The sequence below is a fragment of the Coptis chinensis genome, chromosome 4, assembly GCF_015680905.1.
Source record: "Coptis chinensis isolate HL-2020 chromosome 4, ASM1568090v1, whole genome shotgun sequence".
NCBI lineage: Eukaryota > Viridiplantae > Streptophyta > Magnoliopsida > Ranunculales > Ranunculaceae > Coptis > Coptis chinensis.
The window spans coordinates 30,978,303-31,004,874 of NC_141459.1; the positions used below are offsets into that span (position 1 = coordinate 30,978,303).

Sequence of the window (26,572 nt, forward strand, 5' to 3'; positions counted from 1 at the left end):
CAACATTACAAGCTGGATGTATGTCTCAAGATACAAGAGAAGACTTAGCTAATGCAATGGGCATCCCTCTTATCTCGCCTCCTATCTCCTATCTAGGCCTTCCCCTGACATCATCAAGGCTAGGAATAAGAGCTTGTCTCCCTTTGGTGGAAAGATTAACATCTAGAATCTTAAATTGGAAGAACAAAACTCTGTCAAGAGCTAGTAGACTTGAACTCATCCAAACTGTTCTTTCTTCCTTTCAGGTGTATTGGTCAAAAACCTTTGTGTGCTTCCTAAGAAAATTCTTGATAAGGTATGCACGAATGTGGAACAAGACTGCATATTGTGGATTGGTATATAGAATTGCAGTGAAAGAAGACTCTTTGTGGGCCAACTGGACATGGAGTCAGCAGATCAAAAAACACTATTTTTGGACTATGAAAACTCCATCCAGCTGCTCTTGGGTTTGGCGAGGAATTCTAAAGCATAGGAATATAGCCAGAAATCATATCAAATATATTAATGCAGATGGCACTAATATATTGTTCTGGCATGATTAATGGTGCTCAAGCAAACCTCTGTGGGAGATACCTGAAGCAAGAAACCTTTTCAACCTTAATGAGGCAACGAAAGTTAGTGATGGTTTAGTACAAGGAGCTTGGTCTTCTACGATAACTTCACTCCCAGAGGGCAATATCAAAAGTCTTATTTTAGGGACTAAAGTCAATGGCAATCTTGAGAAGGATGAAGTGGTATGGGTCCCTAGCACTTCTGGAGGCTTCACAGTAAAATCGACATATGCATTGCTGAAGAAAGAACGCACAAAGGTAAAATGGTATAGAGTGGTGTGGGGAAAACTCTCTGTACCAAAACACTCATGCACTTTGTGGCAGCTACTCTCCAATTGTCTCCCCACGCAAGATAGGCTGATACAAAAGAAGGTGTTGCAACAATCTGAATGCAACTTATACAATGCTTCGTCTGAACATTCCAAGCATTTATTTTTTGATTGCCAATATTCTAAACAAGTCTAGGAACAGGTGAAGAATAGACTTGGGATAGGAGGGACTGTGAAGGGATCCACTGCAGAATGGTATGATATATTCAGACTTTGTAGAATTAACTCTATCAGTGTTGATATCTATAAAGCATGTATAGGAGCAACTGTTCATGAAATTTGGCGTGAGAGAAACAGACGAAAGAAAAAGAATCTTAAACTTTTTGCGTAATAGTTAAGTTCAAAGATTATGGGATATATGCAGATATACTTCCAAAAGAATTTAGCAGATGTCAAGGAATCCACTTCTCTGAGGATTTTGGTAGCTAGATTAGGGCTGGAATTAAAGTTCAAAGAACCAGTCCCACAATGGATCAAATGGGAGCTAGCAGCAGTAGACTCATATATGTTCAACACAGACGGCTCTGTACAAGGAAATGGCAATGGGTTTGGAGGAATAATCAAAGACGCATTGGGAAATGTTACTCTGGCATATGCAGGCTCTTCTTCTAAACCTTCAGTTATATATCAAGAGCTCTTTACAATAGCAAAAGGATTTCAGCACGCAAAAGAAAAATGAATAATCAATCTTGAAGTCAACTCAGATTCCACAGGAGCTATCAACATTATCCAAGACCCAGGCCAAAGCCCTTGGTACTGCTCTAACATTGTGGCCTTAATTTCGTCCCTCAAGAGACATTTTGTTAAATGCAGTTTTAAGCATATTTACAGAGAGGGTAATCAGGCAGCTGACTACCTTTCCAAGTTGTACAGATCACTAGATAATCTTGATATTTCCTTTCTTCCACCCCTTGATCTTAATCTACATAACATAGTGGAAGAAGATAGGAAAGGAACTATGTACTTAAGGGCTTTTTCTAATACAGGTTGAGGTCTGCCATAACCTCTAAACTTTTGAAAATAAAATCATGTTAATCAATCAATATATTATACTCTCTAAACATGTTGTTATATGGGAATAATCGTTTTCGATCTACTCTTGCTTGCACGTACTTGACACAAATTTAGACTAACCAAACTATTCACTAATGCATTTCTCCAACATAGTCTTGAACTTCGACTTGTTGTAATAAAGGTGTCCCAACTTTTCACCAAATTTCTTTTTTATATGCCAAATGCATAATCGATGTTTAGTATTTGGGAAAACTTTCTTCACGGCAGCACACATAGCAGGATCTTGATCAGTGATGATGGAGGTTGGATGCCGACCTCCCATTGATTCAACCCATGTCTTGAACAACCAATAAAATGTTGCCTCTGTTTCATCATGAAGAAGTGCACAACCAAATTGAATGAATTGGTAGTGATGATTGACCTCGGTGAATGGGGTGAATGGCATTTTGAATTTGTTTGTGCAATAAGTAGTATCAAAGGTTACAACATCACCAAATTGTTCATATGCCATACGAGATCTTGGGTCAATCCAAAAGAAGTTTGTCGCTCTTCCTTTTTTATCAACTTGCACGGCAAAGAAGAATTGGGGATTTTTCTTTATACTTTCTCTAGAAAATATTTATAACTGATTGAGCATCACCTTCCCCAAGTCTTTTTCTGATTTCTCTTGTTGTTCGCAAGTGGTTCCAACAATCTCTCTCGCCATAGCCAATCAGATCACCCATAAAAAGAGAAGGAACCTTCGACACCTACATGTTCTCCCTAGCAAATGATTCAGTTAAATCTTTAGCAGCTGCAGGCATATTCCTATTAGACGGCAAATGATGTCGTTTAATCGGAGTAACAAATTTATGATTATGTCCATTCTCATAGACAGTAACCTTCCACTTCTTTGTTTCTTTCGTGTACATTATCCACATACTTGCTAAACACTCTATTTTGACAGTTGAACAACTACAACTTTTCCCCCTACCATCAACATTATGTTCTTTCTATGAGTTCCCTCACGTGAACATACAAATAACACATTTGTGACTTCATCGACACGAGATTAAGTTTTCTGGGATGATCTTATTCTAACTGTAAAACCTTCTCGACGACCGTACTCCTGAAAATAATCTTTTGCTTCATCAATTGAATCAAAAAGCATACCCACATGTGGCTCTTTATGATTTTCAACCTCAATAGGCGTTGAAACTAGTCTAGTGACATTATTTTCGATTGGGGACAAACTGTTCCTCTGGTTCAAATTTTCATTCCCAGACCTTATCTCATATGAATATTTAGATTTGACATTCTCCATCACTTTTTCCCTTTTGGTTTAACCTAAAACAAAAGGTAGAATTACATGAGAACTACTAATTTTGTAACTATTGAGTAAATAACATAACAAAAAACTAGGAGTTGAAAACTTCCACTAAAAATTTGGATTTGTAAAACAAATAAAAAGAGAATGAGATTAAATTTGTGAGAATTAGAAGTACCTTTGTCTTCTCTCTGATCATGAGTTCTGTACGTATTTAATGAAAGGGAGAAGTAAACTGGAAAAAACCGAGAGCTAGGTGGAAAAGACGGTGGGTTTTTCTTTCTCGTTGCTATTTTGCGTGGAAAACATATTAATCCTAAACCCTGGTTCGGTTTCTTAGTAAAACCCAGTTCAAGTGGACAGAACCAGTTTTAAGTGGTACTTGCTTGTTTCTTTTTCCAACCGTTAATTTGTGAATAGATCGAAGGCTCACAGCGTAAGTGAACTTATGTGTCTTCTATATATGTCCCTTGAACTCGACCCATAAAGTAGAGACAAGAATTAAATTTAACTAAAGCTCGTATTTAATGGTTTTAATGGAGGCTACACTACAAAACTTAACCCTAAACTACATTAACCTACTCTACAGTAAAGAAAGGGGAGCTAGAAGAGGAGTATTAAGTTTAGCCTTAACCCTCTTTATATAGGAGAGGGTTAGGGTTATATTTTCATGCATGGGCCAAAAAGGGGGACTTTGGGCCTCTAATGTGAGCCTAAAGTCCATTAGGTTAAGTTTAAAAGGGTCATTGCTGCTGGAAATTACTTAAGTATGTACCCTTTTCGTCCACTTTTACAGATTTGATTGGGGCAAGTCTGGGTCCATTTGAAATCTAGTTTTGAGCTGGTCTTTTTGACATAAAGTAGGCCTAATTTCAAGGTTCGAGTCCAAAGATATGCCTATTTGAAGTTTTGATGGTTTTTTGTCTTTTTTCTGCCTGAATTGACTTTGACTTCCCAGCTTTGACTCGGCTTGAAAATGCATTTTTTCTTGATTATGGGGCTTTAAACATAGAACTCTCTCATAAATCATCTTGACTCATTTTCCATGCAAAATGACATCTTTAAGTACATAAGCAGCTTCAAGACCTGAAATACACAAAAACACATAAACAGTACTAACTCTTATTTATTATAAACATAATTGGCTAAATATAATACTATTAAGGGTTCAAAACTACAGTTTTGAGTGCTTATCACTTGTCTCAACTTTATAGACCACAAATTTCTAATATTCTCTTTCACTTACACTTTTTGGGTATCATCAAAGCTTAACTATTCTCAACTTTGCAACCTTTCTTCTCACATTCAAAATGCTTTCTTCTTCTCGCTATGTTGAATCAAGTTTCTCATCCGAAGAAGAGAACATAGTGAATGACGACGAGAACATGTTCTCATCTATTTTCTTGTTATTACAAGACATGCACGAAGCTACTCGTGATCATCGAGGTTCGGTCCCTAGTACGTAGAAAGTACATTTATCGTGATCGAATCGAGGCTCACAATTGGATTATGAGTGATTACTTTGTGCAAAACCCTAAGTATCCTAGCTTGATGTTTTCCGTAGGAGGTTTAGGATGCAACGCCATCTCTTCCTCCGAATCTTGAAAGCCGTCTCCGACCATGACAAATATTTCACATACAAGGTTGATGGTATTAGAAAGCCATGTTTGACGGGTATGCAAAAGGTGGTTGCTTGCATATGGTTGTGGTGCAGATGCGTGGGATGAATACATTCAAATAGCAAAAAACACTCTTTTTGAAAGCTTGAGGCATTTTTGTGATGCCGTGATGGCGATCTTCGAAGAAGAATATTTGAGGGCTCCAAACGAAAAAGACATTCAAGGTCTACTTCAACAAGGTGAAAATTGTGGCTTTCCGTGTATGCTTGGAAGCTTGTATTATATGCATTGGCAATGGGAAATGTGTCCTACGGCATGGCAAGGTACACATGTAGGACATAAGAAGAAACCTACAATAATTTTGGAAGCCATCGCCGATAAAGACTTATGGATTTGGCATGTATTTTTTGGTATGGCGGGTTCAAACAATGACGTCAACGTGCTTCAACGTTCTTACCTCTTTGACAATCTTATGCATGGTGATGCTCCTTATTACAATTACATCGTGAATGGTCTCCAATACAAAATGGGTTACTATCTAGCCGATAGGATTTATCCTAAATGGGCTACACTTATACAAACAATCCCTCACCCAACAAGTCAAATAGAGGGATTCTTTGCTAAGATGCAAGAAGCATGTCAAAAAGATGTCGAGCGTGCATTTGGTGTCTTACAAGCTAGGGGGGATAATCAAGAGGCCGGCGCAAATGTGGAGTAGGGATGACATTAATCGGATAATGAAGACACGTATCATCTTACATAATATGATTGTCGAGGATGAACGAGAGATTGATATCAAAGATTGGCAAATTGACATTTCTTGGGAGCCCCCAGTCGCATTGCATGTTGTCGAAAATCGACATGAGGAAATTGCAAGAAGACTCAACACACTTCGTTAAATTCATAGCAGAGAAACTAATGTTCAACTAAGAGTTGACCTCATCAATCACCTTTGGCAATATCGTGCGGATCAAGAAATGTAGTATGAGAGTTATGTATTATCTATGTTTGTTCTATATATAGTTTGAGTATTATCTATGTTTGACTTTATGTTGTTTTAAGACAATTCAAATTAAAATTATATTAAAATTTAAAATTGAAATTATAATATTGTAAATGAACTAACAACAACAATGGAAATTAAAGAACTAAAAACAATAAAATTAATCTAAGTAGTAGAAGCATCACCACCACTAGAAGCACCACTTGGAGTTCCAAATGTTTCACTATCTCCGTTGGTGAATTATCTCCATTTTCATAATTTTGAAGTATTCGGCAACTTTCGGCTCAAGAGTGGACTTATCTTGTGCTAATATTTTGTTGTCTTCTTTCTATTTCTTGAGCTCCATCAACTTCACCCTATCGGCGGCTGCATTCGTCATTTGTGCCAAATACTTTTCCATCATCTTGTAATTCTCTCCTCCTTTCTTCATCCTTTCTTTCTCACCCCTTGTTCCCGCTGGCTGTTTTTTCTTGGTTCCACTTCCACCTCCACTGCCATCCCCAACTTGTGTAGGAAATGGATCAATTAGAATGCCACCAAGAGTTTCCGATGGCGTTGTGGGTGTAGAAGGCATGACTTCATCATCTATATCTAGAATGATGTTGGGTTGTCTCCTCATTGTAGTTATGGACCAACTCTCAAATTTTTTATTCCATTTTGGGCTATCCTTGAGGAGGACCCAACAATGCTCAAATTGAAAGTGTGAGTTATGAGCCAATGTAAATGTTGTTTTTGCCTCAACCAACCGATCTCGTGGATGTGTCTAAACCGAAGAGGAGATAATTTCCACCCATCAATTGCAAGCTCGTTGAATGTGTCCAAATCGAGTGGACACCGAATCCTTATTTTTTTTGTTGTTTTCACCAACTCTCTCTCGAAATTTCTCATATATTCTCTCCCAATAGTGTGTGACTCGTTGTCCCGCACCAACAATTGGATCTTCATTAACATATATCCACGCCTTGCAAAGAGCCTCGTCCTCTTGAATTGAGAAATTTACGGACCTAGTTGTAGTAGATTTCTTTCCTTTTGATGTGGTTGTTTGTTCATTTGGATATATTGTTGTAGTTGGAGTAGATAAAATTTTTATGAGAATTGTGAGCAAATGGTGAGAGAGTTGTGTGAAGTAGTTGTTCTAAATATGCAATTTCATAAAAACTAGCCGTTGGGATAGTCTGGACTATACAGACGGCAGAATTTCTGCCGTCCGTTACAACTTCACAGACAGACGGCGGAGTTTCCGCCATCCGTATCCCAAATTTAACAGCTGCTAAAAAAAGTTGTTGAAATGGTTTTTGGAGCTTGGACTGCCAAATTTGGTTGGGCTTGCTAAAATGCCTATGTGACACCTTTTAGCAGCCCATTATAGCACCCCTTGATTGGACTTGCTCTAAGTTTCTTCCCAGAATATGAAAATATTGATAAAAAACTAAATGATTTTTAATCGGCGCGTAGCAAAGTTTAGAATTTAGATGTGTGCGATTTGTGAGATTAGACTGGGCAGTATGCCAATTTCCTGCTTCACCAATTACAACTTTCCCATACAATCACAAATAGTTTATTCTTGGTATGTTTTCACCTCACTCAAGCTCGCTCATGTTGCAACATGGACAGATTTTAAGGCTCGTTCAGAAGATGGCCGATCGTTAACGATACTGAAGATCCCTTAGGGTAAACTAGCCGAGCTACTCTAATTGACCTCTGAGGCTGAATATACATAAACTACTTTAGAAAACATGGAATCCTTGACCTGCTCCGCTCGAACACTAGCTCAAGCTGGTGGTTAAAGACTCTATGTAGAAAGTAGCACAAGGCCACAGACCATATTGGAAGAATTTGCTTGAACCAACTAACACACAAAGCAAAGAGTACGCTCATAGTGTAGGTTTGCTGGAAAATTGTAGGGTAGCAGGTAGCTTACAGCCTTTTCTGCGTCCTACTTGTATCAAATATTTTAGGACTGCCCACAACAAAAGAAGATTATTAAATCGAGTCCACCTACCATTCATTTCCCATGTACAGCTGACTACCAACATGAGTGCCAACCCCTAATGTCAGTATAGAAATAGCTTGGTCCATAAAAGTATATGTCTATTAGATGAGATTTAGGATATACTCAAATAGATGGGATCCCCATATCATACATAACGACATTTTTAGTGTTTGTAGGTGCATCAAATTCAAATCCATAACAAAAATAGGCCAATGCAACCTGATTCAAAAATAATTAGCAAAACTTAAGAAGTATCTTCTAGTGTTCTTTTACATAAACTAGTGGAGGTCCCGTGCTACACACGTGGTTGTTGATATGGGCATTAGAAAGTGAGAGTTGCGATCTCAAGCTGCAACTTATGATGGTTGGTAAATGAAGGTACCATTCGACCTTCACAATCTGTACCGCAGCAGCAAGAAAATAAGAGATGGGAGAAAACCATTTCACCTCACAGTTCAGATACCATGGGCTCTTCATCAGTTCGGTGATGAATTTACTCTGAAGGATCTTAAATATTAAATGTGAAACTGCGGTTACTAATAGAGAATTTCAAGGTTCATTTTTCAGATAGGAATCATAGGATTCCTGAACTTAACGTGCCTTTGATGCTACGTTGTAACTATGCTTTTAGAATCATCACACATACACCACAAACGAAGGCCATTATGAAAATCCTCAAAAACTACGCTACCATGAACATGTTTCAAAATTAACTCTACGTAACCTTTAACATGTCTCGAAGTCTCTAAAGCTGAATAACGGAAAAGCCTGTTCTTGACATCCTAATATCTTGGATATCGTTTTAAGCATGTGCAGACGAAATAGGGGAAGTCAATCCGACTGAAGTTATACTAAAGTAACAAAAGTTAAGTGAAAACAACATTGATGCATTACCTATTAGTTCCCCGCTGAAGTTTTACATACTGAAAAATCAATCCAACTCAAGTTACTAAAGTAACAAAAGTTAGTGAAAACAACATTGATGCATTTCTTATTAGTTCTCTGTTGAAGTTTACATGCTGAAAGAGAAAGAACCAAATAACAAAAAATATCAATGTCATAGACATGGCTGCTTGAGTGAGCAGAAGATTGTGATTGCTTCTATAGGTTGCTATCAATCTGCTAGTACAGTCCTCAACAAAAATTTATACTGATACCATTATGGATTTTCTTGAACTTATTTATCCACTTTCATTATTTAGACGTACTTGTTTGTGAATAAGGCATTTGGTGACCATGGTAGCCAAAGAATAAGCTCAAGGACATGAGTTCCCTTTCACTATCTTTCACCCATACTTTGTTCACTGACATCCATCAATTAGTCCTTTGAATTTTGAAATTCATTACGCTGACTAATTACACAACATCAAAATTAGATAGGAATGAAGTTTTCAAATAAAAGCAATATATATTACTTACCATTTGAGCTTCAAATCCAACTAAATTGGCGCAACGGAGACTCGCAAAGTGATTTGGTGGCTACTCAACACTATAATTGGCGCCATTCAATTTAGGAAGTATATTAGGAACTCAAACCTGAGCCATGGGCCAAGTTCTCTTCCTGGCTAATTTTATGCTATCCTGTTAAAACATAATAACATCCTTGCCACTATAAGTATGGGGTCGACAATCGATTGACATAACTTTTACATTTTTGAAGTGTTGATGTTAAGCTATCAATGCTTTATCACTCTGATGTCAGTATCAGTGATGGCACATCATTTTCATCTCTTATAACTTATAACTTATAACTTATAACTGCAAGGCCTAAATATATGAACTACCTAGGGTACAATTAAACTTTCACCAACTCGTGTTTATTGATATAAAAGTGTAACCTATTGATCTAAGATGTATCAATTCAAACATAAAATATATTGAATTAATGGAATTTACCTCATGATGTAAGTCATTTTCGCCACCAATTGCATTTGTACAGTGTTGTAACTTTGCCTCACTTAGCTAAGCATTTCTTGCAGGCTCTCATTGTCCGCCTTTGTTCGTTTCATTGGAGCTTGAAAAAATTGGAAGTTGAATTATCAATAAAAGTATTGTGTATTCTAATAAGTTCTGATAATCATTGGAATAGCATTTCTAGATAAAGAGTGCTCCCCTAACATCCAGTCACATCCAATCATAAGAAGAAACTAAAAGAAGAAATGACATTAAAGAAAAAAATGGCATGTTCCTAAAAAAATCTAGCAATTAATATGTTTGGGGAAGAAGCACAATGCCAAAAGCATTATTATTAAAGCGAGATGTTTCTTTTAAAAAAAATTACTAATATTAAGTTTTTTTTTAATAAATAACTACTAAATGGAAGGAACTAAATTTAAAGTTTCACGATAGTTTCATCGAAATTGAATTTAGTTCCTTCACTTAATGCCACAAAATCCTTTGCAGCATATTAAATTTTGGCAAAACTGAACTCTGACAGCCCTAGGATCATTGACAGAAGGTAAACCATATAAATGCTCCGACAATAAGGGGTATTGTGTCGTCTACTTTAAAAGTCATTGTTCTAACCTTATTAATTACAATAGACGAACTCATGATTTAACATAAAAAAAAAGGGTGATCTTGGACATACCCAACAAAACACTCCCTTACCCCAATTTTACATAAAAATAAAAATTAAAAAAAATAAAAAATAAAAAATAAAATAAAAATTAGACCACATTTAGCTTCCTAAATTATCCTTCTTTTTTATTAGACGTACCCAAGATATTTATTGACTAAAACAACTCATTTACTCTACGTGATTTTGAAAATTTTTTTTTTCCCTTCTTCTTCTCCAATAACCTCTTATTCTTTTATCTCACCAATAAACATGCAAACACCCACTTTTGATTTGAATCAATCATACCAAAGTAATGAGGATGAATACCAACCGAATGAGGATGAAGAAAAAAAATTCAAAATCAAATTTTGACGAATGGGAGAATGCATAAGACTATTATACTTTGGATTACTACAATGAACAGATACAAACACCAAACGAAAATGTGAGTTTGTTTACAATATTAAATAAAGTGCTATTTTTTTTGGGTGCATACTGAGTATAAGAAACCTAAACCATTTTTTTTTTTTTTTTTTTGATAAAATTTTACTTTGAACAGCCTCATCCTATTAGTAGTGCATCTCCAAATGCATTGTCTTTGCTTCAACTGAATTATGAGTTAGAAAATGAAGAGCAAGAAAGCCCGACAAAAAACTTTAATTTTGTTTGTCCGGATACGACTGACGCATTTACAACTACAACAGTAAGAACTTGAAGACATTTCGTTTTTCTGAATGGTGATGTAATACAATCTATAACAAAATGATTACAGGTATTTGAAAATCTTGTTGATTGGTGCAGAGAGGTAGGGAGAGAAATTGGTTTTGTGGTTATCATTGCAAAGTCGGATAGCGTTGAAAGTGGCCGAAGACCTAGGGTGCTTTTAACTTGTAAGAGAGGTGGTGTTTTTAAACCTCAAAAACCAAAGAAGATAGGTCAATACAAGCTATCCATGAAACTCTCTCGGCTGCATGAAAACTAAAAAGTGCAAGTGTTCATTTAAGTTGAAGGGGTTATCGGCCAGAATCAAGGGGGATGGGAAGTGGTAATAGTTTGCGGAACTCATAATCACCGTCTTGCAAAAATCTTACAGGCCATTCTTTTGTGGGAAAGCTAACACGAGATGAAGAAACGATTGTGATCAAGATGTCTGAGGCTGGCGTTAAACCAAGAGAAATTTTGAATGCTTTGAAAAGGAAAGACGGTCTAGAGAATTTGTCAACCCTAAGTACCATCTACAATTTTCGAGCGAAACATCGTCTTACAAAATTGCAAGGGAGATCACAGATGCAATAATTATTGAAGATGTTGGACGATCATGATTACTATGAGTCCCATAGAGAGAACCTAATTACAGGAGAATGCAAGGATCTTTTTTTTGCTTATTCGAGATCAATTAAGTTGGCCAAGTGTTTTCCGGAAGTATTGATTATTGATTGTACCTACAAAACTAATCTTCACAATCTGCCATTGCTAGAAATTGTTGGGTTTACTTCTACAATGAACACGTTTGCTATTGCTTTTGCATATTTAGATTCAGAGAAGGAAGATAACTTTGTTTGGGCTTTGGAAATATTATACAGTGTTTTGGAAGGCAAGGCATCTAGTTGGAAAGTTATTATGACTGACAGAGACTTGGCATTGATGAATGTTGTGGCGCGTGTATTTCCCATGGCTAAGCACCTCCTTTGTCTTTGGCACATTCAGACTAATGTGATTACTAACTGTAAAAAATCTTTTGAAGAAAACAATGAGTTTCAGAAGTTTTATGAAATGGTTTGTGATTTATTCAGTTCACCTACTGAAGATGTCTATAATGAAAATTTGGTTGTGTTTAGAAATGAATATGCACATATGACACGTGTGGTACAGTACGTCAAAAAGTTGTTGAACAAGTACAAGGAACAGTTTGTGGCGGCTTGGGTTGATTTAGTGATGCACTTCGGCACTCACACCAGCAATAGAGTAGAATCTCAACATTCATCTATGAAGAGAAATTTGAGGAGTTCGTGTGGCAATTTATACCAAAATTGGGATGTGATTGATAACCTTCTTGAAAATCAGCTTAATGGTATACAAGCTTCATTTAATATTAGTCGCAACATTATGCGTCATTATAGTCGAGACAAAGCATACAGTGAGATTAGAGGATTTATCTCTAGGGAGGCGATTGATATGTTGTCAAAAGAACTTGTACGTTCAAACAAAGTGGGCATTTATGAAAAAGAATGTGGGTGTGTTTTGAGGCGTACTTGTGGTCTTCCATGTGCTCATGAATTGGTACATATGGTAAAACTTGGTGATGGTTACATACCCTTGAGGTCCATAGATCGTCGTTGGCGGCAACTTGATTTTGAGCCAATGGAACTTCCAAGAGGGTCGCTGGACATTTCACCTGAGGTGGAAGGAATTAAGAAGAAGTTCAACTGCTTACCAGAACACCAAAAACTAATGATGATGAAGAAATGTTTAGAGCTTGCTGATCCAAAGACTACACACATGCAAGAGCCTCAAGAAAAACTTAATGTCAAAGGTAGACCATCAATTTCAAAGAAACATGTAAAAGTATCAATTCAAGATCAAAATGACACAAGAAGAGAACCATCTGCTTTTGAGTATGCACAGACGCAGGAGGAGAAAAAAACAAGTGAACAAGTTCCGAAGAAGAGAGGCAGACCACGTAAAAACCAAGGAGAAACTCAAACAATTGAAAAGTACCTAAAAAAAAAGCCAGACCACCTAAGAAGCCAATTCAAACATTTTTGCTAGAAGATTTGAATCCATTGCTTAGCAACTTTACTGTTTCATGTGAGGATGTCCTTGGGGATGGACACTGTGGATACAGGTCCATAGCAAGATTATTGAACTATGGTGATGAGACTAGATGGTTTACCGTGAGGAAGAGGTTGTTGGTCGAGTTGATGGAATATGCAGAATAGTACATTGAATGGTCTGGATTCACCATTTTCGAACACTTAGTTCAAAATTTACAATGTACAAAGTCGATGACGATGAACCCAACTGAGTGGTTTGAACTTCCTGACATGGGTTGGTTAACTGCTTGTGCTTATAATTGTGTGTTTGTCACCCTAGCACCAAAGCAGTTGTTAACTTACCTTCCTTTGAGAACTCCACCAGACTTGGAGCATACTCTCATTATCTCAGTTGCTCATATAAATAACGGCATACATTATGTGCCACTTAGACTTAGTGATGATGCTCCCTTGCCACCAGTTATACTAGGTTACCACAATCTAGCCTACCCTGGCATTGCTGACTTGTGGATAGCAAAAGTTCAAGAAAATCTTCAAGGAAATATATATATATATATATATATATATATATATATATATATATATATATATATATATATATATATATATATATATATATAGGGCTGGACTTGGGTGGAAGCATTTTTGGTTCCTGATTTGAGTTTGTTAGATTATGTTGAGCTTGTTGAATTAATTTTAGTAAGATGTTGAGCAGGTTGTATAAGAGGAAACTAAAAAGAAGCACACAAGCATAACACAGGGAACTTCAAAAAAGAGAAACAGAAACAAGAAAGGTTTGTCATATATGTATATATATTTGTGTACGATTGCATATTAAACTATTTTTAGGTAAGTAGATTATTTGTTGGTAATGGGCATCGATTATTTGTTGTTTTTGAGTATGTAGTTTAGTTTAAGAGTTCTATAGTAATATTGTATATCTCGGTTTGTTTGTTTTTTCGGTTGGCTTGGTCTTATTTCACTTTTGCGTAACATTTTAACTTGTCTCATACTCATTTCTTTTTTGAAGAACAAGGTGATACAAATATTGCTCAAGGCATAAGCAACAACCAAAATGTTTATTCTAACATTGGTGAAGTAGCTGCATGTCCCAATTCTTTAACCAACATGTGCGGACTACCTGATTTAAATGAAGATGTTCATCCTGAAGTGAGTGGATCGTCTGACCTTGACTCGTTTAGCTTTCAAGAACTCATTAACAAAGCCAAAGAGAACATGAAGAGAAGTAGAAAAAAAAAATACTAGGTCAGAGATAATTCTAAAAGATGAAGAAATCAAGCATAAGTGGGAAAATATTTTACGTGACTTTAATCCTTTGATCTGCGATATGATTAAAGATTTGGTTGAGGTAACCCCGGATGGGCATTATGGTTATAGATCCATAGCTACACTGCTAGGATATACAGATGATTTAGCATGGCGAACAGTAAGGGGTCTTATGCTGGAAGAGTTGATGCAGTATGCAGATTACTATACAGAGTTGTACGGTAATGACGGGTTTGAAAACCACAAAAGAAATTTAGAGTGTACCAAGTCTTCTACAATGAATGAGAAAGAATGGCTTGATCTCCCGGACATGGGTTCTTTAGTTGCAAGTGCTTTTAATTCTGTTTTTGTCACCATAGCGCCGCGACAATTAGGTGTCACGTACTTTCCGTTGAGGACAAGTCCAGAAGAAATGTTCCGGATAATCGCCATTTTCCACATAAACAAAGGATATTTTGTGCCAGTTGTGCTAAAGGATATTGCTCCTCTACCTCCAGTTTGGCGAGATTGGCAGTCTGTTAGATGGCCAGAAGCAGCAGTGTGGGAAACTATTCTGAAAGGAAAATTGGACAGGTGGGCCGGATCGGTTCCGACCAATATGTAGAACCTACAATATGTTTATCCAGATTAGTTTTAGTTGTTGGATAGAAAAATAAAATAGTTAGTTGTAATTTCTCAAGAATTACTCTGTGCTTATTTCATTATAGAACATGGCTTATGGCAATATTGAGGTTTAGTTGTTGGCAATATATATAGCTTATGGCAATATTTCATTTAGTTGTTGGCAATATGAGGTTTTGCTGTTTCACCATTTTGTTGTTTCTGTTGATGCCCCTTTAATTTTTTTTCCGTCGTCTATGATGGGAAGTGAAGTGAAGTGTTGATTCTTTGAAATATAAGGAAGATTGGAGGGTGATTATGAGGTGAAGGCAGTGATAAGCACCCAAAACTGTAATATTAAACCCCAAGAGACATAACATTTTGGTCGATTATGTGTTTAATAATCATGTAATAATTATATTTTCGTACTTTTGCAGGTTTCCGCAATTAAAATGAATATAATGATAAAACATACATCAAAGTACGGGAATACTGGAATATTTGAAGTTTCCCACTCAACCCCCGTGAAGCCCAACAAAGCCTAACTAGAGCCGAAGTTTCCAAAAGAACAAAACCAGTGCAGAACGGGTCCACATATAAAGAAGCAGCAAACTTCCGAAGCTCAAAACGGATAAATCTAGATGCCGATGTTGGCTAGTGAAGCTACCATAGCGACCCGAGCGACGAACTCTGCGCAAGGACAAAAAGTCGTAAAAACGCCAAATTCGGCGCCGCCACTGGAGCCACTCTGCAGGCCCAAAGGCATGACAAGTCAGCATAGGCAGGTGGCAAGTGATGGGTTCAATTTGGTGCCACCTTGCAAGAGGAAAGACACGTACCAATTCAATGTTTGAATTGAATTGGGATAAAAGACAAAAACCAAAACACAAAAGGACAAAACCTTAAATGAAAGTTTTGTTTCGTAACAAAACTTTGAATCAAATTGATTTACATGGAGACAAAACTTTGTAATTCAAAGTTTTGAATGTCTAAATTAGCAAACAGACGAAACCCAATTAAAGGCTTCACGAGACATCAGCCTATATATATGAGGGGGTCGCCTTCATTATTTCCCCTTCAGCATATTAATGCTTTAGCTTCCGCTTAGTTAGATTTTTCCTTCAAGATTTTACATTCCGCCATTTCCATTCCATCGAAACTTAAATATCGTAAGTTATTTTTTACCCTTAATAACAGTCATTTCTTTTCTAGTTTAATTTATGTCCTGCATTTATTTACTTAATGTATACAGAAAGTTTTATTATTCCTTCTATGACCAAGAGCTAATCCCCCGAGGGGGGTTATCTTTGCTTCGTGTGAAAATCGGATTGACTTCGTTAATATTCTAGAATCACTACTTAGGAATTAGGCATAAACTTGACATCCGGTCCCAAAATGATCGAGATCACAAAAGTTGGATCAGCGATGCTCGGATAGGTCTGTAGCTACACGCGAAAAATGTCTCGCGCGACTTCTTTGGTGTCGACAGCTCTCCAATTCGTCCAGCTGATGTGAAATCGAGCCAGGAGCTGAAATAATATACCAGAGATGAGGTATTATTGAAACTCCTTATGCTAGTGAAATGCGACCTAGAGATGTAGGCATGCGCTAGGGATCAATACTCGACGTCGTCTCCGAAAACGAGATGAAGTAGAGATGTAGTGACTTGGTAATATAAACTGTTAAAAAATGATTCTTGCATGAGCATGATTAACTCTCTCCCTGTTTCTCTATTTTTGTTTACCTACATATAATTGCCGTAGTAATTTACATTATTTGCATTACCGTTAATTTAATTAAAACCAACTAAAAAGAAACCTAAAAATCCTACTCACCAAAAGTTGTAATTCCAGTTGTGAACCTATCCGAGCCCTGAGGTTTGGACAATCCCTTACTCGACCTATCCTACCAAACCCACGTGAGTAAGGTAACTTGACTAAAACGTACGACTATACGGACGTTGGAATTTGGACTTTGGACTTAGGTCTTTGGACTTCGGACTTTGACTTTGTGGACCTCGGACTTAAGAAAATAAGTAACCGAAAACCAATAAACGCGTGTATAAAGAGCGTTTTATCAAATGGCCACTTACCATTTTGCATCGAAAAAGACTCGGACTTAACGTATTAAGCTGGAATACATCCATAAAACCCCCTCCCCTACCTCCTCATCTTTTTAATTTTCATTTTACATTTACAATACTAACGAAGTTAGTTATGGAACGGTTTTACCTTAATTTTTTCTACTAACAAATATCTGTAAACCAAGTTTTGTTTATTTTCATTAGCACATCTAAGTACTCCGTTAGGAATTTGAAATCTTGAAACAGACAAAAAGTCTCTCGGACGAGACTGAATTAGTAGCACGCGAGACTAACCTGGAGTATCAACACTCCGGTTTTCAGGTACAGGCCACTTTCCTTTTCAAACACTTATTTTCTTTTGGGCTCTCTAGTCCTGTTTTTCTAGTAAGCGTAAGCTCGGGAGTTAGTCGATCGCTATACGAGGAATCTCGGGACTCTAGGTTTCAAACTCTTAAACTCCTCAAACTTTGTCGAGGATATTATTTGCTATAACCTGTTTTACCTCGTATATTTGTATGTTGGCATGAGGACTCCTTGCATGTAAAGGTGGTTCGTCATTATATATTCACGTTAACACAATATGATTCAAATATATTTTGATATATGCGTAGTGTCAAACCATCTGCTTAGAATATTTTTGTATGTGTATGTTACATCAATTCACGTACACGGTATTCAATTCCATGAGTTCATTCTCGACATTCCCCTAACTCACGTATAACTTACACATAGTTGCACGATAGGTAATATAGATTTGCATGGGTAGACTTTCTGCGTAAACTAGTATATGTTAGTTAGTTTCTATTTTGGCATCTATCGTTTTAATTGCATATTTCGTAATCACGTCTCCATAATACATTAATTACGTAAACAAAAATATAATAATAATAATAAAAAAATAATAATAAAAATAATAATAAAAATTAAAAAATTAAAAAATCATAGTAATTAAAAATTTCATCTAAATCATCTTAATAACACCCCGCATAATACACCATCATAAATCATCATCCTATTCCATCAGTGCCTAGGAAACTTGAAAAAAATTAAGGAACGTGCTAGCACGAACAACCTCCCTCAATTCTCTCAGGTGACCTGGCTGCTGGAATATTCACAAGTTATCCTAGCTTCCCTGCTCGAGTTAGCAACAGCTCAGGAAGACGTGCTTCAACTCCCTCCTTCCTAAATTCTAAACCTCCAGTCATTATTCGTTCCTTATGAGCCTTAAATTAAAATTTATATTTGTATGAGACTACGGTCTGGTAAACATAAGGAATTAGAACTTACATATCATCGTCGAAAATACAAGAAACAACTGTTTATGTTATCTCCTAGACATAGTCCCTCCTCTGTAAATCAACCTCGTCAAACATCTCCGTTGCCATTATCTCCTTTAACTATGGTGAAGAAAATCTCACAAATCGAAAAACCCTTTTCGGTTTCTATATCGCCTTACGAAGGACTGCTTCCCGCATTAAACTCGATGCAATTGTAGGTGATTTTAAGATTCCAAACAAACATTTTCAGTTTGTTACCTGCTTACCATGGCTTAGACCATGAAAAACCGTTACAATCATCTTCGTCCGGATGCAACAAGTAGTCACCACTTTCCGCCATCCGACCGTTACCAACGAACAAGTCTTGCTTAAGTTGTTTCCCTTCACCTTAGGCGATAAAGCTTCAGGTTTTGGCTCGCCGGACAAGCGCCCGCAATCCATTGACACATGGGTCAAACTTGTTCAAGCATTCATGATAAAGTTTTATACTTTCGAAGAAAACTACATAAATGCTTCAAAAATTCAATTATTTCGCCAAAGACCCCCTGGAATCCTTTTCGGGCGTGGAGCGATTTCTTGATCTACTTCTAATGTCCCCATCATCAACTCGACACCGCTGTATTAGTCCGTTCATTCTTTAATGGTCTCTCTGACCATCAAAAGTAAACATTAGATATCATGAACGGCGATTATTTTATGGACAAGGGCGCTACTGAAGCATACACTTTTCTTGAGAAACAGGCTTCACGAAGCACCCATTGGGGAAACACTGATTCTTCTAGATCTTCTAAAGACACTCCTACCAAAGTTACGTCTATGTTCGAGGTCAAACCCGATCTGGAATTAAAAACTCTGATCGAGTCCCTAAACAAAAAGGTCGATGCTCTTTCGGTACAAGTAAATGAATAAAAACCCAAACAGGTCATGGCTGCCAACGCTTCCCCATGCCCTCTTTGCTTAAGTCCTGAGCACGTCGATTCTTATTGTCCTTTGGTATATAAGTGTCCTCCCCAACCTTCTGAAGAGGCTTGTGCTTTCAACATCCCTAATGCACCTTGGCGACAACATCCGAATTTAGCTTGGGCACCCCCTGTCCAACAACAAGCTCCTCCAGGTGGCAACAACGTTCCTGTACGACCACCCGCGAACTACAATTCCTATCGTCAAGGAAATCCTCCACAATTCCAGCAAGGGCAAGGTAATTTTCCCAACAACGCAAATATGTGGTACCAAAACAACCGCAACCTTGTTCCCGCTAATCAAGGATATGGCTACCAAAATCAACCCGTGAATAATAACCGTGAACTAGTTCCTGCTACTCCCTTAGTACAATCCACAGCCGATAAAACGGCTGAAACTTTCCTGACATACATGAATCAACAGAATCAAATCCTAGCTTCTATCCAACAGTCTCTATAGCTGTTAGCTCAGGATAAAAGTCAGAAGGGCGTGTTCCCTGGCCAAGCAGTTCCAAACCCTAAGCCTACAAACACTGCCTTTGAACTCAACAATGCACCAGGACCTAGTAATCCAAGCCAGGGTGAGGTAAATGCCATTACCACTCTTCGTTCTGGCCGAACCATCGACAATAATATACTTATGCCAGACGAGGAATCGACGAAAGTCACGACTGACGTCCTTCCAACTCCTACCTCGCAACCTATAATGGACGAAATTGTACCTTCAAAATCTACACCTACGTCCCTAGGGAAAGACGCCATTGATCCTTATACGCGATTCCGTCCAAAAGCTCCGTTCCCTGCCCGTTTGGTAAAGAACAAACATGATGAACATTTTGATGAGATCTGTGAAACCTTCAAAAATTTGACCATAAACTTACCTTTCCTAGATGCGCTAAAGCATTTGCCCAAGCATGCCAAGTTTTTGAAGGACATGTGCACCACCAAACGACGTACAAATGTACCTCAACAAGCATTCCTCACTGAGCAGTTTCCCTCGATTACCACTACCAATGGTGTGGTAAAGTACAAGGACCCAGGTCGACCAACTGTACCATAGACGTTGGGCGACAAGTATACTACTACTGCACTTTTAGACCTAGGTGCCAGTATTAACCTACTTCCCTACTACTTATTTAAGCAGTTAGGTCTTCATGAATTAAAACCTACCAATATGACTCTGCAACTCGCGGATCGCTCCATCAAGTACCCAAAAGGCATAGTAGATAACGTTATAGTAAAGGTCCAAGATTTTTACTACCCAATGGATTTTGTCATTCTAGATAATCGAAGTAGCACTCGCGGACTCCATCCCTATCATCTTGGGACGCCCTTTCCTTGTAATCGCTAACGCCTCATAAATTGTCCGACGACGGTTCAATGACATTGTCTTTTCAGAACCTTTCTCACGAACTCAACGTGTTCAAATTAATGAAACAGTTTCCCGATCCTATAATGGAGGGCAAGATTAGCTTGGTTGATAGTCTGGAACATGATTATTTCACAAACTCTTTTCCCGCAGACGAGATACACCAATTTCTTTCTTTTGATAATCCGAGTTTGACGATGACTTCGCACATAAGGGATGTCCATGCATTATTAGAGTCGATTACCACTATTTGACCCTAATGCTTCGTGCAAAGTAAACGATTCGAATAACCGGATTCGCTCTTTTCCATTGAAAAGATGATCCCTCACGAATCCTTGATCCCCAATCCTCCAACTCCGGATTTAAAACCTCTACCCTCTGATTTGAAGTACGTGCATCTCGATCTCGATGGTAGTCACCCTATAATAATTTCTGCTCACTTGACTACAGACGAAGATGCACGTTTGATTCATGTCATTCGTGAACACTGCTCCGCTATCGGATGGTCCTTAGATGATATTAAGGAGTAGACCCTAGCATATGCACGCATCGTATACATCTTGATGACGACACAAAGACATCGCGAGAACCACAACGCCGCCTTAATCCCGCCATGAAGGAAGTAGTGAGAGAGGAAGTTTTACGTTTACTTGATGCGGGTTTCATATACCCTATCTCAGATAGTGACTGGGTTAGTCCTATCCACGTTGTTCCCAAAAAGTCCGGCATTCAAGTTGTACAAAATGAAAATGGTGAGTGCATTTCCACTCGCATTCCTTTAAAATGGAGAATTTGCATTGACTATCGCAAACTTAATGCCAGAACCCGTAAAGATCACTTCCCTCTCCCATTCATTGACCAGATGCTAGAACGTTTAGCCGGTCATGCTTACTACTGTTTTCTTGATGGCTATTCCGGATACTTCCAAATTGTCATCGATCCCGCCGATCAAGAAAAGACAACTTTCACGTGTCCCTTTGGAACCTTTGCATACAGACGAATGCCTTTTGGTCTTTGTAATGCCCCAGGCACTTTCCAACGCTGCATGCTTCACATTTTTAGTGATATGGTGGAACGTTATATGGAAGTCTTCATGGACGACTTTTTCATTTACGGAAATTCCTTTAACGACTGTTTATCCAACCTTTCTAAAGTATTAACGCGTTCACGAAGAGAAAAATCTGGTACTCAATTGGGAGAAGTGTCATTTCATGGTTACCAAAGGACTTGTTCTAGGTCATATTGTTTCAAAAGACGGGATAGAGGTTGATAAAGCTAAAATTGTTAAAATTTCTTCGCTACCTTTCCCACGCATCGGTTAAGTGATATCTGCCTTTTTAGGCCACGCTGGGTTTTACAGAGATTCATTCAGGATTTTTCTAAAGTTGCTCGACCCTTTAACCAATCTCCTTTAAGGATGCGATATTCGACTTCAATTTCAATTGCAAACAAGCTTTTGATACTCTAAAAACTGCTCTGACTACCGCTCCTATCATTCAACCCCCTGATTGGTCTCAACCATTCGAACTGATGTGTGACGCTAGCGACTTTGCTATTGGTGCCGTGCTAGGCCAACGACGTGACGACAAACCCATTGTCATTTACTACGCTAGTAAAACTCTTAACGACGCTCAACGTAATTATACCACAACTGAGAAAGAGTTCCTAGCTGTTGTCTATACTTTGGGAACATCGACCATCATATATACTGACCATGCAGCAATTCGGTACTTACTCACGAAAAAGGACGCAAAACAACGATTGTTCCGCTGGATCCTTCTCTTACAAGAATTCACCCTGGAAATCAAAGACAAGAAAGGAACCGAAAATGTCGTAGCCGACCATTTATCAAGGCTAGTTGGTGACATCGATGGTGATTCCGGCTATCGGTGATTCCTTCCCGGACGAATACTTGTACTCTATTTTTCTCATCCCCATGGTAATGCAGCGGATATCGTTAACTACCTAGTTACTCGAGAAGTCCCTCCTTTTGGTCACGTCCCCGATCATAAAAAGTTCTTATCCATCGTAAAAATATTATTTCGGGATGAACCCTACCTCTTTAAGTATTGTTCCGACCAACTCATTAAATTATTTGCATTCCGACCGGAACACACCCGATGTATTATCCTTTTGCCATGAACAATCTTGCAGAGGTCATTTCGATGGGAAGAAAACTGCGGCCAAGGTGTTACAATGTGGTTTTTACTGGCCTACCCTTTTTTCAGCGATGCACACCTAACATTGCATAGCTTGCATTCGTTGTCGCGACCTAGGTCGAATTACCAAACGAAATATGATGCCCCTAAATCCTATCTTGATTGTGGAAATTTTTGATGTTTGGGGCATTGATTTTATGGGACCCTTCCCTATTCTCAAGGTTTTCTATACATTTTAGTCGTTGTAGACTATGTGTCCAAATGGATTGAGGCACTTTCGCGTATGTCGCTCAAATGACCATAAGACTGCGTGAGATTTGTAAAAGAAAACATTGTCTCTCGCTTTTGGTGTTCCCAAAGCTATCATCGATGATGGGGTACACATTTTGTAACAAAATTTTGGGTTTTAATGAAGAAATATGGAGTTACTCACAAGGTTGCTACTCCATACCACCCACAAACGAGTGGCCAAGTGGAAGTTTCCAACGGAGATAAAGTCTATTCGGAAAAACTGTCAACCCCTCAAGGAAGGATCGGTCTCTCCGCTTTTATCGGATGCCTTGTGGGCATACCGAACAAAGATTTAAGACACCTATAGGGATGTCTCCTTACCGCATTATTTTTGGAAAACCTTGTCATCTGCCAGTTGAACTTGAGCATCGTGCCTTTTTGGGCCATCAAAAGCCTCAATTACAATATCATCGAGTGCGCGCGAAGCAAAAACTACAATTAAATGAATGGAGGAGATTCGAGTGATGCTTATGATCTCTCAAAATCCTACAAAGCTAATATGAAAAGAGTGCACGACAAGCACATTTTGCGTGGGATTTCAAAATTGGCCAAGATGTTTTACCGCATAACCCGGACATTACACATCTTTCCTGGTAAATTGAAAACACGATGGTCTGGTCCTTTCATTGTGTCAGCTGTGAAACATTATGGGGCAATCTCTTTGCTTAATCCAAAAGATAACAGTGAATTTCAAGTCAATAGACAACGCCTAGAACATTACCACGAATTACGCTCACCAGATGTTGAACAGACTCTTCTTCAGAATCCAGTATACACTGACTAGATGTTTTGTTTGGCGTACTCAATCTTGTTTCTATAGAGGGTACGCCATTTTGGTAGCCGGGCCATCTTCTATCTTATGATCTCCAAAGTTCTTTGAAGTGTGTGGTTGCAGGCACTGGAACCTTAGTCCATGAAAACTCTTTTTCAGAACTGAGTATAAATGTCTTCTACAACACGAGCAAATGTACCTTTCGGTAAACGATGGGTACCTAAAATTTCACCTCCTTCCTTCTCTTCCCTTTTCTACTCTCTACCTCACGAACTTCAGCTAATCATTTGGTGTAAGTCTCACTCATCACAAATAGGGAATGGTCATAGTTCTTTTTGCTCGTAAACGACGTCGGCGCTGGGATGGGCTGGTGTATGCATTGCCAAACACCCCTTCGCCTAGGCTCGACTTCCTATTCGATACTACCGGTTTAAGGTATACTTTTGTCTAACACCAGGTCTTGGGATAATCTTCATCGCCCAGCGCCATTTCTCACACACACAGGTTGGGATTCGCCTTGAGAATCGGACGTTAAAAGACTTCGATTCGCCTTGAGAATCGGCGTTAAAAGACTCAACTTCGTCTTGAGGATCCGGCGTTAAAAGACTCACCTTGTAAATAAGTTTATATTGTTGCCTTTTCCTTTGCATTAAGTTTTGCACATGGGATTCGTGGTCAAACCTCAGATGTTGCATACTTGGAACATAAACGGGCAATGGATTCCACCGGACCAACCCTAGAATTGGTTACTTTGAGTCCCTTTGGGGCGGTTTGAGGATAGCCGTGTATGTAATAAGGGCAATTTTATTAGGCATCAGTGCCAGCCGCGGTCGGATGGTACCGTCCTCCCCTAACCCCATAATACATAGAGATGAAGCCACGGGCTGGATTGGGATCGCCTCGAGGCCGACATGACGGTTGTCTATGATTTAAGATGGTGACTCCCCGACATCCAAATGTTTTTTCAAGTATATCTCCCTTGTATGTAAATAAAACCTTTGTTTATAAATAAAACACTCTCCTTCTTTTAAAAAAAAAAAAAAATTATGACTTTCAAGAATGACTCATACAATTGGATAGCATTTTTTGTGCCGATCGTTTCGGTATCTCATTCGTCCAATTCGGAGTCCAAACGAGTCGTGGGTAAGCATTTAGATTTTTTAGGTTTAAATCGGGCTTTAGGCTTTATTTGGGCTTCGAGAAAATTTTTGGCCCAACCAAAATATCGATTTCTCGGTCCATTTAAACCCAAAAAAACCGATAACGCGCGTCACATTTACATCACTCTTCTTCCTAAAAAACCGGATCTTGCCCCCTCTCGATTTAGTCTCGCACGAGACAGGCCCACACTAAAACCAGGTCTCGCGCGAGACCCTCACATCTCCGACCAAATTTTCCTTCCGTCAGATCATCCCATTTCTTACCCTCATCAGTAATCAATAGCCATCCTCTCTCTAAGACCAGCAATGGCCGGAAACGACGGATTTTGTGTGGAAAGAAATTTTGGAAATTTGTTTGAAAAACGGGATGTTTGCTCCATTCTTTGATCACCTAAATTAACTCTAGAGGATGGGAGAGTTTGTTATATGCCAATGGAGGGCTTTATTCCAAGGATTTGGTGATGAAATTCTACGACAATGGGAGCTTTAATGGCGACCATTTTTGGAAGTCACCTTCGAGGGTGTGCGCCACGAAGTCACACCTGTTGCTCTCCCGGATCACGGGCATTCCTCCGGTCGCATTTAACCATCGACTTCAGCAGCAGTTCAGGTACCCACGGACTTACGACCTAATGCTCGACACGCTAATCGAGAGAGTACAACATCGATGGGAAATGCGCCAGGCGTATCGGCGCGGTGCGGCGACGGAACCAGCCTAGCGAAGGACTCAATGGTCGGGACTCAACGTCATTGGCACCTCGAAGCCGGACATCAACAAGACCTTCCTCCACCTTCTCGGATCCTCCAGATTTAAAAGGGTAACTTCTGCATCGTTACCTTTCTTTTTGATATTATCACACATGCCACTCTTAGGTCAGCCCTCTTGCCGCTCTAGTAACGCAAGTTATGATTAATCTGGGTTTTACGCCCCCACCCCACTACTCCCTATACCACAATATGAGAATATGCTTGTCTTCAAGAAATGCATACAGGACCCTTGGGAACCCACAACACCTAGGGCTGCCGAGCACGCTAGCGTAGGATCCTCTAACCCACCCTACTTTGATGAGACTGCCATGAGTAAGATCACCCAACCCATAGAGGCCTTACGTGCTGTGAACGATTGGTCCGAGAGACATGTACACTCGCCAGGTATCGATGAGACGTACCTTGGGCGAAGTTAAGGACAGATATGACCACTTCGCCACGAAGTCGATGACAGACAAAGATAGGCGAATTCCAAAGAGGAAATGAGAGCTTCCATGACTGCATTTCAGGGACAATATGCTTACTCGCCGTAACCCAGTTCAAATAATGTTCATGGCGAGCCAAAGATCGCTTTCAGGCTCAGTGATGGATACTCTTGGTGATATCCAAGAGCAGTTAGCCTCCACGGAGCTCGTCGCATCGACGTTGTAGGACTCCCCGGTTCTTCTGCAGCCCTCGAGGATTCTCGCTACAAAGAC

General features: G+C 38.8%; 1 protein-coding gene and 1 pseudogene across 1 annotated transcript; both read left to right on the forward strand.

Moving 5' to 3' along the window:
- The first annotated feature begins 4,988 nt into the window (after positions 1-4,988).
- LOC147503171 (uncharacterized) lies at positions 4,989-5,718 on the forward strand (annotated as a pseudogene).
- Positions 5,719-11,680: 5,962 nt separating this feature from the next.
- On the forward strand, positions 11,681-13,314 carry LOC147503172 (PKS-NRPS hybrid synthetase cheA-like). The gene is made up of 2 exons (XM_086604731.1): positions 11,681-13,089; positions 13,167-13,314. Exons 1-2 carry the CDS (start codon positions 11,681-11,683, stop codon positions 13,312-13,314), a joined length of 1,557 nt encoding a protein of 518 aa, XP_086460857.1.
- The last annotated feature ends 13,258 nt before the right edge of the window (positions 13,315-26,572 follow it).

Coding starts and splice junctions, on each gene's coding strand:
- LOC147503172 (XM_086604731.1), top strand. CDS start 11,681: ATGTTGGACGATCATGATTACTATGAGTCCCATAGAGAGAACCTAATT. Junction 13,090..13,166: donor GAAACTCAAACAATTGAAAA/GTACCTAAAAAA, acceptor TCCATTGCTTAG/CAACTTTACTGTTTCATGTG.